The sequence below is a fragment of the Mauremys reevesii genome, linkage group 8, assembly GCF_016161935.1.
Source record: "Mauremys reevesii isolate NIE-2019 linkage group 8, ASM1616193v1, whole genome shotgun sequence".
Taxonomy (NCBI): domain Eukaryota; kingdom Metazoa; phylum Chordata; order Testudines; family Geoemydidae; genus Mauremys; species Mauremys reevesii.
The window spans coordinates 100103605-100124349 of NC_052630.1; the positions used below are offsets into that span (position 1 = coordinate 100103605).

The following is a 20745-nucleotide window of genomic DNA, read 5'->3' on the forward strand; positions in this document are numbered from 1 at the left end:
TGTACAGTAAAAGCAGACTGTTGATTTCATTTTTGCTTTGAGTCTGTTGCACGTTCTGCTTCTCATTTACTAGCACAGTGCTCTTGTACTCAAGATTCCCACAATGCAAGAAAACCAACAATATTAAAAAATGGAAGGAAACCGTTTTTAATTTTACAAAAATAACATCTTAAGCTGCTCTCCCTGGCCTTTTTTTTTTTTTTTTTTTAAAAAGGGCTACATTTTGGCCCAAAATTGAACAGCCAGTATGGAATAAATCAGTGGTTCTCAAACTTCATTGCACCATGACCCCCTTCTGAGGGAGGGGAGGGGAGGGAGGGCAAAGCTGAAGCCCAAGTGCTTCTACCCTGGGTGGGAGGCATGTAACCTTCGCCCTGGGTGGGGGGGCTCAGGCTTCAGCTCCTGGCCCCAGCAAGACTAACACCAGCCTTGGCAGCCCCATTAAAATGGGGTTGCGACCCACTTGGGGATCCTGACCCACAGTTTGAGAACCCCTGTCTGAAACATTATGTGGTCTTCCATATAATATAGAAAGATAAAGCAGAACCCTTAATAAAGCCTCAGAGTAAAATATACAAAAGAACTGAACTCCCATGAAATCAGCAGGAGCTGTGGTTAAGGACTGACCAACTTAATGAACAAACCCTGGAATAAGAAATGCGTGCTCCTTGGTAAGATATCAGACATGAATTCTGCCATCATGTGTAGCTCTACTCAAAGTTTCCATAGTCAGTAAGTGAATAGCAGTGTGCCCAGATCCTGGCTGGGGTGGAACCCAAACCTGAAGAAAAGCTCTGTGAAACTCAAAAGTTTGTCTCTTTCATCAACAGAAGTTGGTGCAATAAAAGGTATTACCTTATTCACCTTGTCCCCCTTAAACTTAAACGCAAAGTTACAAGAAAAATCTTCCCATTGAAAATAACCTTTCAGACTTAACAGAGAGGACTGGAGACAAATCTGAATCCTCCAAACAAGCATGAATGGGCTTAACTTGAAGAACTTTAGCACACAGGAATTATTCCTGTGTAAGAGTTTATAAGATCGGAGTCTAAATTAATAAAACAGGTTGAACTGATATTCCTGAGTGATGGAAAAGGGGTAATGGCTGGGTCTGGGGGTTGAGATCACCATCCTGTCACATCAGCAAAATTCTCTTCCACATACATTCTTGGAACAAGCGGGCTATTACAAAACATGGTGGGGCAAGAAAAAAGAAGTAACACAGAGGCTCCATCAATGAAATTAAATGTTCCCTTTACTTTTTTTTAAGCTCATCAGTGATCTGGCAAACACGTCTCTGCAGGCATAAGAGGACAGCACCTGTTGTAGCCCTTTTGCTCGTTTCCCCTCCCCTCCCTTTGTCCTGTCTCTTCCAGAAAGGGGCATGAACGCCGCGGGGGGGGGGGGGGTTTAAGAAGAAACTATTTTTTAAAGTCACAAGAAGGATTCCTGCAGAGGTGGGAGGCCAGCTGTAAGATGGGGGGTGGGTGAAAAAGGGGGGAGGTTCCATCTGCACAGGCTTTCAAACCACATATTCTCCCCCCAAATAAATACATTTTTTTAAATCCTCCCACCCCAGTATCTGCGTGGGAGGGCGCTAGTCGATCAATACAGATGCCCCCCTTCCTCCCCACCCAGCGCGGACTGGGTTGGGGGGTGCTCGCGCCACGGGCCGCCCGTAGAGCCGGAGGGGGAGGGGCGTTACCTGGGTTTTAAGACGCATTTTGGGGAGGTGGCCGTGAACGGGCGGGAGGCAGGGTCGGGGGTGGCTCTCGAAGGCGACAGAGCGGCCCAAGGGCGCACGTGGCTCGGCGGCCGACAGCGACGCGAGGCTCCGGAGCAGCGAGGCGTCACGCGCCGCGCTGGGGGCGTTCGGCGGGGGAGCGAGGGAACGTGGAACGCCGGAGAACGTTCGCAGAGAGCACGTGGAGCCGGGGAGGGCGAATGAGCGCGGCCAGCCGCGGCGCGAGGTTCCAGCACCTGCCTGGGGCGGGGCGGAGAGAGCCCAGTCTCTGGGTGTCACGGGGGGGGGAGGGGGGAGCGTGACCCGGGAACTCTCCCCTCGCCACACACCAATCAGCTCTGCTAACAGTGCGGCCTTCCCAAGGGCAACGCACTCCCCTTCCCACTCCACCCCTCCAGCATAGAGCTGGTTTCCTAGCCGCTCCTGGTGCTTTGCACGAGTGTGTGTGAGGGAATCGCCTCCAACCCAACAGTCAGTTGAGGGAAGATGAGAAAACAAAACCCTGGAGGCAGGTGTGGGCCCCTCCTGAAGGGGGGAGGCAGAAATGCTGAGAAAATGTTTACCAGGAGGACTCCCTGGGGATGATTTCTCAGAGTTGTGGCAGATATATATATATATATATATATATATATAAAATCATCATGGTTTTATTTCATATGAGCAAGGTGGTCAGTTAGCAGGGAAGGTGGAGTCAGGGCAGAACACCAGCTGAAGAGAATTTTCCCCAATGGACATCAATGTTGAGTAACTGCCCTTGATTCAGGAGAGTCATTAGCACTGAAAACAGGTAAATGTACACATGCAGACGTTGCTCAGGGTCCACTGAGTTTGTAGCATGTGCACAAGCTACTGGCCTCCCTCCACAGCGAAAGAAGAGCTGACACCATACTGTTCAAGCCCTGTCTTCAGGGCACAGTTTTATTCTTCTAACACAATGCTATTTTCCTATCCTAACCAAAGAAGGTTGCAGGGGACCCAGAGGCCTTTCCCCTTGCTCTACCGCTTGCCGCAGGAGGCTGCTTCCCACCATCCCTTCCAACTGAGCTCACTCAGCCTTTTATAGGAATCACCTGACCCTATTCCCAACTAAAAAAGTCTGGTAAGTCCCAGGCCCATTGGCTCTTGAGAGGGCAGATCACCATGTTACTATACTCCACAGTCAGAGTGTCTATTGTATTTCTATTCTGTGCTAAGTACCTTAAAATTTCTAAACAAAAACCAACAAAACCATACCCTGCATAGGATCATATTTTCTCTCTCTGACCTGTATTTGAAGAGAGGTCCCTTATTTAGTGCCTAATGTGCTGTAAGGATCTACTAAGAAGCATTTGAGTAGGTTAAAAAGCCAGTTTTCAAGTAATGCTCAAGGAAAGGATGAGACACTGTGACACAAATGTATGATCTAATGATACAAATAGTACATTGTGGGAAGCTTTCCCTTAAATGTAAGCTTTGCCTTATATTTTTCATGCAGTCATTTTTATCCTTACCCTCTGAGTAAATTCAACACATATTTAAGAGGATACACCACCACTGAAAACAGTTCTTATAACAAGGCTGAATTTGGCTTACAATTTCAACAGACAGAAATGACATTATACATGGCATACACAGTACACAAATGCAGTAAGTGTAGTAAGATGTACATGTTTAGTAACTTGTTCATAAGGAGCCTGATTAAAGAACAACAAAACCCCTGCCAGTCTTCATATTAAAACAGAATGTCTCCATAAAGTTAAAAGTTTATGATGTGGCATACATACACCTCTACCCTGATTTAACACTGTCCTCAGGAGCCAAAAAATCTTACTGCATTATAGGTGAAATCTCGTTATATTGAACTTGCTTTGATCAGCCGGAGTGCGCAGCTCTGCCCCTCTGGAGCGCTGCTTTACCGCATTATATCCAAATTCATGTTATATCGGGGTAGAGCTGTAGTATGCTTTCCACGACAAAGTGAGGAGTGTTTAATGCCCTAGCTTCTCAACCTTTTTGAAGATCTACACATGTAACCTGCAAATAGTAGTTTGATCTCCTCATGTGATAAGGGTGGTGGAATATACACTTGATTACGCTCTGATTTTCACAGTTCTTTGTGTATTAATGTAGTTGTAGGAGGGGTTATCACAGCCAGATTGTTCCCTATATACTATGCATACATGCAGGCTAGAACACATGCACGATTCCACATCACGTTGGCACTGAATTACACTCACTACTGAAGACTGGATTAAGATCCATCTATTTCAGATATTAGCATAGAAACAGTTTATTTGTTTGGCTAAATCTGTCTGTTAGTTCAGTTAAAATCCTCCCTGTTTTAGAGATTTGACATCACAGACAGAGAGAAATTGTGATACACTTTCTGTAGAAAATGGAAGAATAGTTCAGGGTGGCATCCCCAGTAATGCATAAATTATTCTAACCTGTGGATATGTGAAGTGTGATTATCAGGGCAGAATTTAGCCCAAGTTAAGGCATATGTTTGTTTTGTGGCAGTGAGTTTGACCTTTACAATATACTTCAATATTTTATGCTATAACTACCTTATACAACTATACGGAGAATTCATACTAAAATATTTCTTTCTGATCTGAAGTTGTTTGGCCATACTTGTGGATGCATTGATTTTTTTTTCTGTGCATTTTGGCAGCCAGAATTATGGAAATCCTTCCCAACCTTTAGCCTCTATAACTTTCTTTTGAAGGGAGATTGATATTTTTAAAAATTGAGAAATCTAACCTCAAATAACAGCCACAAGAAGGACACAAATCCATTACATGATTAGGGATCACCCCATTAGACATCAGCTTTTCTAAAATCAGTTTACATTCAAGTCCTCTCACGTTTAGCGTTTTTATTGATAGTATATTGAGTTTGCATTGTTCAACATTTAATTGTTTTCCCTGGATTTGTAAGGTCTCTTGAAAATCATTAAAAAACCACATAATACCTCAAAACTATGTTTAGTCCTTTACAATTCTTACTGATTCTGTTTTCAGCAAACTATTTCTGTCAATAATTTATAAAAGGTCGACAGTGTCATACAACCAAGGAGCATTCTACAGAGAAATGCATTCAGTTGATCATATCATTTTAAATCTGTATGGTATTACATACTAAATTTATTACATATCATACTGAAAATCTTAGAAGATTATTCTTTACTATCTAAAACAAGTTCTTCTCAAAATTATGTTAACATTATAGAAAAGAAAAATGCTAATATAAATGTTGTTCAATTACAGAAATGCAAATTTTAAGTAATATATTTTTTCTGACTAAATACTATTAGTGAACAGTTTGGAAATTCACTATTTAAGATTTATTTACTCTCATAATCTTATAATCTGACTTTGTATCTTATTTATATAACAAAAAACAGCAACAACACAAATCTCTTCTTAAATGAGAAATAGAGTGAAAACTTACATTCCTCCTTCAGAAAACAAGTCCTGTATTGAATGGTAATGAAAATGCTATGAAGTCCAAATTCAGTAGCAAAGGATTTGGGTGATCATTGTGCACCTGAATTCGAAACGCACCTGTGTTTCTTTGTCTATATACGTTCGTCTCTACCTGAGCATTTAATTTGCGTTACTCCTCCCACAGTCTGCCCCATTTCTTTGTCTAAGCTGAACAATCGAACAATAACATCTATATGATATCAGAAATCTGGACTGAATGAAAACAGTGTGATTTACTACCAATAACTTACCTGTCTCACGGTTGAAACCTTATAGTAAAGTATGAATTTTTGCTGATACCATCATCTGATAGAGCAGGAAGATTAGATAGTGAGTTTGAAATTTCATGGTGCTATTAGAGCACAATGAACAAATTATATATTAAAAATATACCCCAAATCATGATGTCATTTATGCATACCACACAATTATAGTGTGAATAGGAAATGTAATCTTAAAAAAACCTATTTGGCTGTGTTTTAAGCAAAAAAGAGAGAATATTCTACAAGTTTAAGGCAAGTTTGGCAGCTCATAACAATTCTTGTCTTTGCAACTGTGCGCTATAAACTATACACACATCAAATATTTTGAGGACTTCAGTAGTGAACTTTAATTCTTAGTACAGTCAAACTCCCACAGAAGCCAATGGACAAAGAGAGGAACTATGAGTGTGAAACTCAAGTGGTCTATTTTACTAGTGGAACTCAGAATTATGTGTAGTTTTACTCACAGAGGTTTTCTTTTATGGCATTTTACCTATTTGTTGGGTCTGGAAAGATTTAAAACAAACATGAAATCTAAAGGTAAGATTGGTTTTAGATTTGTTCTTACCAAAGAAAAATCATCTAAATGTTATCTGCATGTAGCATTTGATTTCATGACAGCAGCTCATTTTTTAGTTGGTGGACTTGTATCATGATTAGGGCTGGTCCAAATTTTTCAATGTGCCATGAGCATTTTTGTCTAAAATTCTAATTTCAAATTTCAACAAAAAAGGGGGCAAAATGTCACAATTTTCCTCCCCACATTTTTTGTCCAACTCTGACCATAAGAATGGTTGGCTATCATATAGCTGGTTTTAGTTATCATTATGTGTTTTTATTTTTGTAAAACACCATACAAATATTTAATAATAATTTGGCCAACTATCAGATGTCAGCAAGAGCAAGGAAATATAAACTGAGTGGATCCCATTGAGTGATTTATTCCTAAGGGGTCCTGCTTGTTTACTCGGATTCAGAATAGTAGGAGTGATAAGAAGATAAATAAAACACTTATTTCACAAAGTAGGAAATTTTCTCATAGTTTTGTCTTAAATCTAGAGGACCCAGCATTTAGCAGTCCTTCAGCGTTCTGAGGCAAATATTCAATATTTGTATTATATACAATATCCCAATGGAAAAGCAGCATTTAGAAATTTGTGCAATTAGGAACAGCACATCCAAGAGCCATTGAACACTGGGAAATTCTGGATCCAGCTCCTGGGTGCTGATTGGCCCGATTTCTAGTAGTAATACTGTATCTCTGTTTTTCATATAACTATTTTCCCCTCTATTTTCAAAATGCTGCACAGATATTTTACTGAGTCAGTAAGAGTCATTCAGTTGCTTTTTCACACAGTTTATTGGATATTGAAGGTAAAGTCCTAATCTCATTTTTGGATTTACGAATGTTTATCTTGGATTAGGCATTTATCTGCTAAGGATTTTGACCTATATTCTACACTTCTGGTGAGCTATAGATGTGCATGAGCCTATAATGGCATATTAGAATGGGTTGGCCATGTTCATATTTACACATAGACTTCATATATAGTCTCTTTTCAATCAATATTCATATATATAAGTTAAATAAGTACTTAATGTGCACTATGTACGGAGGACAAGCTGAAAAACTCTCTTAGCATACTGCTGAAACCAAACAGTACTTAATTAGGGACAGCTTAAAAGCTCAGTCCTCACAGCCACACAAAGAAATTGAAATGATTTTGAGCCAGTCTGTCCCAGGACCGCCCAGAGATGGGGGCAATAGGCCCCGGGCCCCATAGGGCCCCCCGAGAGTTTTTCGGGGCCCCTGGAGCGGGGTCCTTCACTCGCTCCGGGGGCCCCGGAAAACTCTCACGGGGCCCGGGGCCCCGGAGCTGCTTCTGCTCCTGGTCTTCGCCGGTGGGGGGTCCTTCCGCTCCAGGGCGGAAGGACCCCCCCGCCGGCAAATTACCGCCGAAGAGGGACCCGCTGCCGAAGTGCAGCCTGGTCTTTGGCGGTAATTTGGCAGCGGGGGGCCCTTCCGTTCCGGGACCCGCCGCCGAAGTGCCCCGAAGACCCGTGTCGGGGCCCCCCAGCCACCAAATTACCGCCGAAGATCCGGCTGCACTTCGGCAGCAGGTCCCGCTTCGGCGGTAATTCAGCGGTGGGGGCTCCTGCCGTGGGTCTTTGGGGCACTTCGGCGGCGGGTCCTGGAACGGAAGGACCCCCCACCGCCGAATTACCGCCGAAGCGGGGGCCCCCCGCTGCCAAAGACCCCAGGCCCCCGGAATCCTCTGGGCGGCCCTGGTCTGTCCTCAGTTACATTGTTACACTACTTGTGTTCTGTTCATTCCCCTTGGAGCACCTGGCACTGGCCACTGTTGGAAGACAGGATACTGGTCTACATAGACTTTTGGTCCGACCCACTGTGGCCGTTCTTATTTTCTTATGAAACTCAGTGCTTGATTATTTTCCCCACTCTGGGTACTTTGGGGATCCATTCTTGCTTGCACTTTTCAAACTGTAACATTGGCCCCTGAATGTAATGGCAGTCCTTCTGATTTTCACAGGAATTTTATAACACCCTTCTATATAAAGAGGATCATCTTTGGTGTCCAGATTGAAAGTCACCTCCACTCACCGCCAAGTTGGTTGCTTCAGTCTTTTATGAGTTCCTCCAAAATTTTTTTGCAAGTTCTGTTCAGTTTATCTTGTGCTTATTCCAGATGCATTCACTCCACCCAAGCATCTATATTATCTATCCTCTAGTTAGGGCCGTCCTTAGGATTTATGGGGCCCTACGCAGTATTGTTAAACTGGTGCCCCTATGCTCCACTGAAGGCGGTCCTCACCCAGTGCTGCTGACCCCAGTGTGTCAAGGGGGCACAGCCACCACCCCCGCCTGTGGATTCCCAGAATTCCCCCCATTGCTGACACACACCGAGCTTCATACGCAGCAGACGCTGTGGCAGTGGCTCATGTGGCAGGCTTCGCGCTGTCACATGGGGGCTGCATCTTGCCAGAGCCCACAGCCCTCCTGAAGCTCCTCGCCACTCCTGGCTCACCATGATCATTTTGACAGGAAGTACCAAGCAGTAATAACAACAATAATAATACAAATGTGTATGTGTATGCACGATGGAGTGTGTGTGTGTATGTGTGTGTGAGAGAGCCTGTGTGTGTGTGTCTGTGTGAGACTGTGACTCATGAGAAATAGAGTGTATGTGGCTGTGAGAGCCAGTCTATGGGTGAGAGAGACAGTGTGTATGTGTGTGTGTGTTAGGGAAGTTTGAGAGACAGTGAGCGCATTGGCATCTTAAGTCCTCCCTCCCTCTCTCGTTCAGCCTGGCTCCCCCCCACACCCCACCCCCACTGACTCGCATGGAAGTTTTGATCTTCCTGTTCTGGCCTTGGCCCAGCCCCTGCCAGAGACCAAGTGGCGTGGGCAGGCAAGGTCCAGGGAGAGACTCCGTTCTGGGCAGCAGTGGGCCAGGCCACCGCACAGCCAGTGACCAGCCGCGCCGCTCTGGACTCCCTGGGGCTAGGGTAGCAGAGCCAGAGGCTGGAGCCCTCAGCCTGCTGGCTAAGGAGCAAGTGAGGGAGGGGACAGGGAAGAGAGGATTACAGCTGCGGCCAGCGAAGAGAATGGTGCCCCAAATTTTCTGGTGTCCTACGTATGCTGCATATGCCTAAGGACGGCCCTGCCTCTAGTTCAATGATCCCCATTTTATTTCACCCAAGTCAAGGTGGTCTTCGTAATTCACCATACAATGTGGTGGTCTATCCCTCACTAGTTATGGCTGGGCCACTGGTAGAGGTTGATGAGCCTCCTACAGCCTTGGCTAACAGGAACAGATCTTTTAGCTCAGGCAATAGATGCTCATATTTTAAGCCCAGAAGTCACAGGTTCAATCTCCACCCAGGAGCACAGTTACCTCTTCCTTTAAGCAATTCTGACATTAAGAGATCCTAGTAAGTCTCTTAAACGCAGCTTGTTCTCTTTGGTACATGCAGTGGGTTTATGTTGCAATTAGAGGTTACAGCAGAGGGGAGCTCCCCAATCCCTCCCTTGTCTGGATGAACAGCATTTTTTCACAGCTCCCACTCTTCCTTGGCTGGTGCAATGAGAGCTCCTCCTCCCTCCTGGTTTAATCTACTTTAACCATTAGTTGCAGCCAACATGGCAGGTGCTTCTGGGCATGTGATGCTGAGAGAGTTGGATCGTGATAGGTCACTATATTTTTTTCTTCAGGTTCAAGTGTATTCAGGCAGTTTGCAGCAATTTTTCTGAAACAGTCTACTGATGCTATTTCTCAAACTGGAGCTCATGTGTGGCCATTTCCCCCCGTGATAAAGGTTTTTCCTTCATTATGCATCATACCTTGGTTAGTATTACTTAGCTAGATTATTTAGATTAATGCATTAATGAGAAATTTGTTTACAGCTAGACCTTTCTGATTGGCTGTTAATGATGTAATATCTATATCTCTAGTGAGCAGTAAATGCACAGATTCAAATTGTTTTCCCTATTGACACACCAGCTTATGTTAGTGCACTTCGGGAAGATCATTGCATATCTCAGGTGCTCGAAGTCACTTGGCCTTTGGCCTTACCTTGTTAACACCACCAAGACATACTATAGTTGCTCAGAAATGCACTCCTAGTTATGGTTAGATGCTTAATTATATTACAAATTTTGAATAGTTACAAAATCCTATTTTGACATAACATTAAGGTAGAAATTTTAATTGCATAAAAGTTAGAGAATTTAAAGTCAAGTTTCCCACAACAATCTTAATTTTGTCTGTGTGTGTGCATTACAACAGGGTCTTCTATCATATGATCAAATCACTTGAATAATGCTAAATTCTACATGTCAGCATTTCAACATTGCTGAAAAAGAGTAACAAACATAAAACAGTGCACAGTCCAACATATTTACACAGTATTACTGAAGGAATAATGCTGAGAAAGTGTGGTTCCATTCCAACATATTCATAGGGGCAGGGGCGGCTCTAGACATTTCGCCACCCCAAGCACGGTGGCATGCTGCGGGGGGCGCTCTGCCGGTCCCACGGCTCCGGTGGACCTCCCGCAGGCATGCCTCCCACAGGCATGCCTGCGGAGGGTCTGCTGGTCACGCGGCTCCACCAAACCCTCCGCAGGCACGCTTGCGGGAGGTCCACCGGAGCCGCCTGCCGCCCTCCAGGCGACCGGCAGAGCGCCCCTCGTGGCATGCCGCCCCAAGCACGCGCTTGGCGTGCTGGGGCCTGGAGCCAACCCTGCATAGGGGAGCAGAGTTAAGGTTGCAATGGAAACCAGCTTCAAAATTCCTAATTTTTATCCCATTAAAATCCTGTTTTTACTGAGGTGGCTCCAAAGATTTCTAAATTCATATTTCTTCACAATGTTATATGACAGAACATACTTCTGTTTCTGATTTTTCATCACAGCAAATTGTCCAGGAAATATGCTGGAACTGGGGCTACAATAGACAAAGGAGCATGTATGAACTTGTAGGCCAGATTTCAATTATGGAGAAAAAGGGAGATGCAATTGATGAATGACTAGATGAAGCAAAGAACTGACAAATGGCTGAGTGCAGAAGACAATTGATCTACCACAGCTAAAACATGGATGATTTAACTACATCATGAAAGAAAAAAGATAGAATTCCTCTTTGATAAGGTGCCTGATCTGGAAAATTTCTAAGGGGAAAATGTCTAGAATCTCAGAAGAGAAAGGTGGCAGAATATAATGAAGATCTTGTAAACTTTGATACTGTAGACTTTTGGTTAAGAGTTAACAGGACCTGTGTTTGAGATTAAATTAGCACTTTTGATACCTCTGTGACAGTCTCCACATTAGTGATTGACATCTAGGCTGGTGTAGCCCATCATAATTAGGGCCCTGGGTATTCTGCAGCTGCAGAATGTTGCAGAATTCACCCGTTGCCCCTCCAGAATCTCAGGTTTAATTTTTTTAATTTTAAGTTTTTTTCTCTCTCGTGACTGTGGAGAGAATTTTAAAAATCCAGATTGAGCAGAGATGCTTGTCTGAGTCTGCAGAGAGCCTGAAACAATAGTCTTCAAAGGCGTTCACTGCCCCATTCATTGCATTCAAGGCCCCACAGACTCCATGATTCTGCAGCTGTGGAACTCCACATTTTTTGAAGAAGCTACGTAATTCAGCTTTTTTTGCTTACCCCAGGCTCCTGACATTTGCTTTCTGTCTCCTGGCCATACCAGGAGCTGCCTGCATCTTCCTCTCTAGCTTTCCCTACAAAGGACAGTTAAGTGGAATACAGTGCATGTTCCCTATGTTGTTCCATGGAGCCAGGCAGTGGGGTGGTCAGGAAACCAGAACTGGAGTTTAGTCTGCAACCATGCAGTGGGAGTGGGAGGAATCCAGAAACATAGGCTAGCACGATGGGATGCATAGAAAATAGCGCAGCAGCCAAGGCCTGGGTTGCTGGAGAGATGAGCTTCTGAAGCTTGATACAAGCTTCCCCATCTCCTTCTTGGACTGCATGGGGAGAAGGAGGTTCTGAGCTGGGCTGCTTAGACAACATTGCAGAAGCCAAGAGCCAGAGAGTGGACCCAGCTATCTGAAGACCATAGTGGGAAAACAGAAATCCTTGAATATAATCATTGATGAAAAATTCATCAATGAGTGTTTTCAACTACGAACCATAAATGTGTGTTTTTGTGTGAGGGTGGCAAAGCTGGGAATTAAGGGTGTTTCATGGCAATAGAGTACTTTTAAAGTAGCTGAGGAATGTAGGGATTGCCATGAAAGATAGGGTGTTTTGCTGCAGAATACAGTCCCAATGTTCTGTGGCGTGTACAGGGCACTGATCACAATGTTGCTTCTGAGATACAAGGGTTGGGAAGTTATGTTATTTTATTTTTCTCAGCATCAGTTCACACCTTCAGATGCATTATGACATGTAGAGGGATAGGCTGGCAAAGTCTACAATATAAAAGGTTGTCTGTGCTTTTCTTCAGCACTCTAGATTGTGAGTAGAGTCCAAGAGGAAGACACTCACCTTATTTTTTTTTTTTTTTTGGTTAGTGATTTGACCCTGTCACTACAGGAGTCATCTCCTTATAGATTTTTCAGTCCTGGTTCATAAAGGAGCTATTGCTCTCTGCCTGGAACTAGGGAAGTTCTCTGAGATCATAGACAGCTTGAGGACCACTGGCCTTTTACAATTACAGATCACAGTGTTACCTTTGTGGCATTTATAGTACTGAACTATTGTGATGAGCACTATGGAAATGTCTATAAATAAGCAAAATGTGTTTAACATCTTTTGTTTTTGCAATGATGAGGATGGAAGTTTCTGGTACAATACAGTATAATGGTTCTGTTTAATAAAAATATATATCCGTTAACATGCAGTTGGGATCATAAAAGTGCTTGTTTATTTGGAAATGGCACCTACTTTCTTAATTGTATCTTTCTAGGTGTCGTTGATTCATATCTGATTACATTAATGACTAAATTTTTTGCTCCATGAAACAGCACATGCTGCTATAGAAGAGTAAGGTGGATTTTAGTTCCCCAATGCACCATCAACACAGTCAGTTAAGTTCTGACTTCAGAATCATTATTTACAGAGGAGGATGTAAGAATTTTGGTTTTAACTCACAGTCCTGTGGAAGGAGTTTCAAAGGAGCCAACTGGGATCGAATTTCTATTGAATTTCAATAGGAGTACGATGCCTAACACCAAAGGACAAGTCTATGCTAGGGAAAAAGGTATATTTTTAGGGGTGTGCAAGGGATATTTGGAATAGATATGGCTTGAATGATTAAAAACTAATAATTCCTTCTGGCCCATAAAACAAACAAACAAAAATAGAAAAGCTATCCACCTCTCTTTATCCCAAAATAGGCTCCACCTATAAAACCAATAAGAAAATGGTTCACATTATGTGAGACACTTTGTCTAAGGACCCACAAATCAGCCAAGGTTGGGCAATCCCCTCCCCATGAACAGAAACTAAAATGGCTAAATGAGGGTATTGTTAATCACCTAGGCAAGAATCTCTCATAGTTTACATATGTATAAATCTCTCCCTCCTAACCCAGCTAAAAAGAACTCCAAGAAATCTGAGCCACATAGTTTCACCCCAAATTATAAACTATATATTGTTTGCTTGTAAATCATATACACTGGAATAGTCTCTTTCACCCCAAATTAGAATCTGCACATTTGCTTGCCTTGTGAGTCAGATCTACATCCTTAGGTACATGAAAAATGACCCTTGTTTTAGTAAAGAGATGAGATGGATGAGGTAACTTCCAGTGAAAGGTATTACCTCACCCACCTTGTCTCTCTCATGTGCTGGGACCAACACAGCTACAAGAACATTGCAACAACAATGGGTGGGGGTGGTGACATAGATGACTGGGAAAAAGATGAGTTTATGAACAGAAAATAAAATTATAAAAGAAAATTAACAAATTACAGAACGATATGCAATCTGATGTATTGGGCAGATGTTTGTACATGGAAAAACATAGGCAATGTAAAAAGATATTAGGATTTACTTGTAATATTAGTTAGCTAATATAAAAGCTATAGAGTTAAAGCTAGACCAGGAAAGAAATATTAAGGTTAGGGAACAATGGGCTGATTCATACCAGGAACTCTAGACACCAACTCCTATTGTTCAGCATACTATGCAGGATTTATTTTACTCCTCCCGGAACAGCTTCATATCATCTATAAGCCACTATTCCAGGCATGAGGAACATCAGGGCATCTTTATAATAAGTGTTTTCAGATAGCCCCACTTAGTTTTATTCTGGAGAAAAGTTGTTGATTAATTATCTAGAATTAACCATCCTGAGACTAGTCTAAAGGTTTCATTTAATTTTTAAAAAAACACATATGTGATATTTCAATGAATTTCTTGCCGGTGGCCAAGAACTGTGTTGCAATATGCCGGAAATCCAAACATCCACCCACACCTAACGTCTTGCTGACAGATTTACAATGACTTCTTCTTATAAAATCAGAGGGAAAACCAGAGAATTCTGCTTAATCTGGGAATTTCATTTCATTTGCAACACTAGAAAGTTACATTCCTGTCTGAAAATTATGTAGTTACAGGTAAGATATAAGCTTATTATAAATGAAAGACTAGAGAGAAAATAATCTATTTTTGTAAACGTATACTTGTCTGCCCCTTGTGTATAGTCAGTTTCACTGTTCTCCTATACATTTTTGCCTGGCTCCACAAAGGCACTTAGGAACTTTTAGGTGCCTAGAAAATCACTGGAACAACAATGGGATCACAAAGTCTGAGTTAAGTGCCTAGACTGCCTATACACTGAATGGGGAGAGACAGACACCAAAGAATAGGAACCACAAAAGCCAGCATGATAGGCAAGAAGCTACCTCATCATGCAAAGGGGGGAATTAAACAGGGGTCTTCTATATCTCAAGTGAATATCTTAGCCACTGGACCAAAGGTTATAAGGGAGAGCATTCTCCTTTGAGCATTCATACTAGATTAGGCCCTATGGGGAAGACTGGCATCAATCCCTCTGCCTTCTCCTGGTTTGAAGATCAGGCTGGGCCATAGGGATGAGATAGGTGTCCAGATGGTTAGAGTGAGGGAGCAGTATGTACTCTCAGAGGCAGCAATATAGGCTTTCAGAGAACTGTTACAGTGAAAATTTAGGTGCCAAGTGAGTTTAAGTGCCTTCAGGATTAGGCAGCAGCCAAATGGGCATTTTGTGGATCACTATGGGTACATCCACGCAAGGATAAAAACCCCACGGCATGGCCACAGCTGGCCCGGGTCAGCTGACTCAAGCTGGGTGCATGTGTGTGGGAGGGAGAGAATAAAAATTGCTGTGTAGATGTTCGGGCTTGGGCTGCAGCCTAGCTCTGGGATCCTCCATTCTTGCAGGGTCCCACAGCTCGGCTCCAGCCTGCGCCCAAACATCTACACAGCAATTTTTCAGCGCTGAAGCTGGAGCCCTATGAGCCTGAGTCAGCTGACCCAGGACAGTTATGGGTTTTTTTTATCTCCGTGTAGACATACTCAGGGGTACCTAAAACTGGGACTTGGGCACCTATGTCCCTTTGTGGATCTGGCTCTTAGGCCCAGAAAATTTATTGACACTCTACAAAGGTGTAGGGGGGTCTGCACTACTGGAACCTGATGCAGGTTTTTTAAAAAACTCAGATCAGGCTTTGTAAGAGGTGATCTATTAGAAACTAGATTTTTTTAAAAAACATCAGATTGATAGGGTCCTTTAGTTAGTAGACATTAAATAAATCAATCTCTTTTATGTCACAGTGAATCATATTTAGATCAATAATGTTTCTCTCTAAAAATGTGAAAAAAATTCTACTATCATTTGTTTGCATAACAGATTGCCCATCACCAATAGTGCTTCTATTTAATATGCTGTCTTTTATTCACATGTTTAATTAGCTAATAGCTGATCTCACTGTAAGGTCTTGATCCTCCTTGCATTTGTTCTTTCATCCTGTATAGTCTTTTGGTTGTATCATGCTTTTGAAGTTGTCTTTTTCTTTGAAATTGTTCTTGTAACTTTTGAATCTAAAATGCAATAAATGAAATTATTAAAAAGTTAAAAATTTTTGCAAAATGTTTAAGATTTGAATACATTTATATATCCAGTGCTCGGTATGACATTTTGTTAAAGGATACAGCTTTAAAAAAATTCATACTTTTGAAGCTAGATTTTCCACTAGGATTGTTGCAGACATTTGTTCTTTGAGAAAATTGTGTGTACTTTAAAATAATATTTTAAAAAATTAGGATTTGAGTATATTTGTATACCATTGCTCAGTATACACCCAACTCACAGAACTGAAGTCGCTTGAGGGCCTGTGATGGGGTGTCCCTGGCACACTTGCCCTGCAGGGGTTAATGGAGGCCTGATGGGTCAATTAACCTATTATGCTACAAGCTGGGAGAAATAATGCTGAGAGGAAAACCCTAATTAGGGGAAGCTCACCTGTGCAGGAACAGACAGGGCTTCTATAAAGCCAGGGAGTGGAAAGTAAAAAGGGGCTGTAGGGAAGTTGTCTGTACCTAGGAGAAGGGAGGTGTGTTTGAGGCTATAGCCGCAGTTACTCTATAGTTACTCCTAGGGAGGAGGTAGTTGTGAGGCTGACAAACCCAGAGAAGGGGAGAGATCCAGAAGGTATAGAAGAGGCTCAGGGAAAGGCAGCAAAGTCTAAGAGGAACAGACCTTGGCTGCTGAGTAGAGGGTCCGTGAGCTGAAGCCCAGAGTAGAGTGGGGGCCCAGGTTTTCCCCTACCAGCCACTGGGGAGGAAACAAATGTAGTTTCCTGGCCAGAGGGTCAAGTCATGGAGAGGGAGCACCCTGAGCTGCAGAGACTGTGGGAGAGAGAGCAGCAGGATGAGCAGTGAGCAGTACAAGGGACACTGGACCTGGAAAGAGCTGATTCCCAAGAGCAGCCAGAAGGAGGAGTGAATGAACCCTGTGATAGGGCCAATGTTGGAGATTACAGCAAATGTACTTTAGTTTCTGCACTAAAACCATTTTACAAAACAAATGTAGGTCTCAGTACGGTTCACATTAAAACCAGAAGAGCTTTCATGGGCTTCAGCTGGAGTAGGACACTTTGAGAGAAATTTGTGTACCCTAAAGATCAGGCTGGAGGGTCCTCCATGGACAGAGATCTCCCTCTCCAAACAGAAAAGTGGGAGTATCAGCCACCTCTGTAAGCCTATTTTTCTGGTCCCCTGTATCCCATAGAGAAATATTAATGTGTTCAGGGATCCATGAGGTGGGAGTAGATTGTGAGCAGGTAGGTGTGGATTGGAGTGAAGGAGTAGGCAGGGCGGTGGTGGAGATGGCACCCATTACCCCATCACTCAAGGGACAAGCAAGAGAAAAGTTAAAATAGCAGAGGCTCCTTTGCTCTGGGGCAGTGGTTCCCAAACTTGTTCTGCCGCTTGTGTAGGGAAAGCCCCTGGCGGGCCGGGCCGGTTTGTTTACCTGCCGCGTCTGCAGGTTCGGCCGATCGTGGCTCCCAGTGGCCGTGGTTCACCGCTCCAGGCCAAGGGGAGCTGCTGGAAGTGGCGGCCACGCGGTTCACTGCTCCAGGCCAATGGGAACTGCTGGAAGCGGCAGCCTTGGCCCACGCTGCTTCCAGCAGCTCCCATTGGCCTGGAGCAGCGAATCGCGGCCCCTGGAAGCCGCAGTTGGCCAAACCTGCGGACGCGGCAGGTACACAAACCGGCCCGGCCCGCCAGGGGCTTTCCCTGCACAAGCGGCGGAACAAGTTTGGGAACCGCTGCTCTGGGGAGTTGCCAACTGGAATGACCCTGGCAACATGGTTCCAGTGCAAATGTGCTGCCAGGGACTGAGGGTAGAATTACAGTGTCCCATAGCTGATGCAGAGGCTCAGGGTCTCCACGGAGATGGTCCTTTACCCCTGCAATGTCGGGGGGGGGGGGTTGGGATGGACCCCCCAGCTCTATTCTGTTGGAATAATTCTGAGGAAACTTTACAAGGTGAAGTTGGCAGGGTTTCTGGATGCCTGTATGGATGTTTCTGCATAGAGGTTTGATTTGTCCTCTAATTTGCTTCAGTTTCATAAACCACATCAAAATACTGTATATCTATATATTTCTTTTAAATCAGGTTTACTTGTCTTAAGGGGATCTTGTCAACTAATTTAAGGTAAAACAAAATATGACCTCCCAGGCTCAGATTCCTCAAGATTCTCTGCTCACAGAAGTGAATGAGTGTGCGGGTGCCGAGAACTTCAGAAGAATGGGCTCATAATTTAATAAGAAATGAGCTCCAGTCTGGTGCTGCGTGCTGGGATGTAATCTTCTCTTTTCTGGCTGGTTCTGTTGCTGCCAGTTGCTTAATCAACACTGAATGGCTGTCAAGCTTCAAGCACTAAAGAAAAGTGGTTAGATTGTTTTAAACAATGCCACTTTGACCTCAGGAACATGTTATTACTTAAAGAATGGCATAATTGACTTTTTTGAATAGACAAAATATTTGTTCTTGTGGCTTTTGTCCTATAATGGAATAGATTATAAACCTTATATCCCAGTCATGTAGGCAAAACTCTATATTACCTTAGACCTGCTGTTTAATTAGCTTGTAGAATTGGAGACTGTTTATACCCCCAATAAATGTTGCCTGAGTAAAGATTTCCCCTCAACAAAATCACCAGATTACAGTAAATGGTTTTTGTGAAGGCCTTAATTAATGGGCATATGTTCTTGTTTTAAATCCTGCCCCCTTTGTAAAACTGAAGTGCACTCCTTCACTTACTAGGTCACTGGTTGGTTGTATATGCTTATTTTATAAGGCTGTAAATATGGAAAGGAAAGATGGTCCAGATGTTAGGGACTAGACTGTGACATTGATACTCTGGGTTCAATTCCTGGCTCTACCACAGGCTGCCTGTGTGATCCTGGGCAAGTTACTTAAATGAGTTTCTGTACCTCTGGTTTTCCATTTGTAAAACAGGGAGGATGCTAATACTACTTTGCCTCACAAAGATACTGTGAGGACAAACTCATGAAAAACAGAGAAGTGCTTAAATACTAAAGTAGTACCAATACTGTATTTATAAGTATCTAAAATATACACTATAGAACGTTATTTTCAAGTGAGACCACTGATGCCCTCAGGAAGGGTTGTTCAGAGTATGATATTGTAACTTACGGAAAGGCTGGATCATCACAAATAGGATATGATACTAGACAGTACTGGTATTATGGGGCAAGTCCCAGTTGTGACTCTAGATAAGAGAGTTTTTACTTCTAAGGTCCTGATTCTGGAGCGCTTCTTCTGTGGAACCATCTACAGGGACTCTTTTAAAGCCCTATTTTGGACCCCCTTCTAATAGATTAGATACAAGTCAGCTTCCTTTGTCTGGTATAGTGATGTTCATTGTGCACCCTCCACACAAGCTATGCTAATTAATCATCTCAAAAGTGATAGTGCAACATTATGCAAAAAATGTGAGGAAAGAGATGTGAAACTACAAACGGAAATATTCCCTCATGCCAATCATAGTGGGTTTGTTGATTAAGCCAAAACATTAGTCCATCTGTTTTACACTATATATCTTCATTTAGAAGTCATGCTTAATTAGTAAATACATTTTTACCATGTTGTTTTACTATCCAATCTGTAGGGGAGAGTACTTTTACTTCTATAGGGGTGTCCTCATTTTAAAGTTATCCTTGATTTCAAGCTGTATTGGGAAGTAATTAAATTTAATACATTATATGGCTTCTAATCAAATATATATGCTAGTTTCCTTAAGGGCCAAATTTAAGGATTTTCCACAGCTACTAACCTATTGCAAGGGAAGGGGTGGGTGCGGGGAGTGTTTGCGTAATGATTGCTGGTTGTGAAGCTCTAGAATGTAAAAAGATATATTGGATGCAAACTTTTAATAAGATACATGATGAGTCACTTTTACCACAGATTCTGCCCTCAGGACGAGGGGAGTTAGGGGTAGGAGTATGCCATACTGAATACACATTTGTCGGCAATGCCAGTTGAAAAAGGGAGACTAACTTTGGTAATCACCATGATTTAAATTTAAAATATAAATTATAAGTATGACATTAGCTAGACAAAATATTGATATTAAAGAGAGGCATGAAATGCACTTCATGTAGTGAAACATTCAAACTGATTTAAAAAATAAATGTCAACTTTGCTCTTGATACAATGACTTTCTAATCATATTAGACTAAGAACCTTTGGACCAAGTACCCCTGTGATTTTTAAAAATTGGATCACATTCAGTACACGTAGTTTACATTGATGTAAAGTTATTTCATTCAACAATGTGCACTCTTCTTCTCTTCAGTGAAAAAAAGATAGTTTACCATGTGCAAGCTAACTTGTGGCAATGAAAACAAGGTACAATACTAGAGAAGATAGGCCCTTGAAATTTTAACATGTTAGCAATTCAAGGTAAACCCTAGGCTCCCCTCTAGTATTTTTTTTTCCCGACCTGTAAACTTGTAAAAACTACAAACTGTTTTGTCTTCACTAGGATTTTAGCATGTGCTAGTTAACACCTGGTAAGAAGACATTTTTCTGCTCAGTGTGGATGCACCCTTAGAGTTCATTGCTGTTTTAAAGTAAACTACTGCTATAATTTTAGTGAGTGTCTAACAGTGATTTACGCCACCTTTTATGGTACCACTGGAATTTAAAGAAACTGTAATTGCAAATAAAAATATAATTTTGTTTGTATTAGAAATTATACATAGGTCTTA

The 20745-nt window shown here is 42.6% G+C and overlaps 1 protein-coding gene across 2 annotated transcripts in view; it reads right to left on the bottom strand.

The window, feature by feature from the left end:
* Positions 1–2046, bottom strand: part of ELAVL4 (ELAV like RNA binding protein 4) — a 109126-nt gene extending 107080 nt beyond the window's left edge. The window contains exon 1 of one of the 2 annotated variants that reach the window (XM_039485892.1): positions 1706–2046. In XM_039485892.1, coding sequence (XP_039341826.1) covers positions 1706–1723 — 18 coding nt within the window. In that variant the 5' untranslated portion in view covers positions 1724–2046. Of the gene's footprint in view, positions 1–1259; positions 1376–1705 lie in introns of those variants that run through there. The other variant, XM_039485895.1, reaches the window with a different exon arrangement.
* Positions 2047–20745: the final 18699 nt, after the last annotated feature.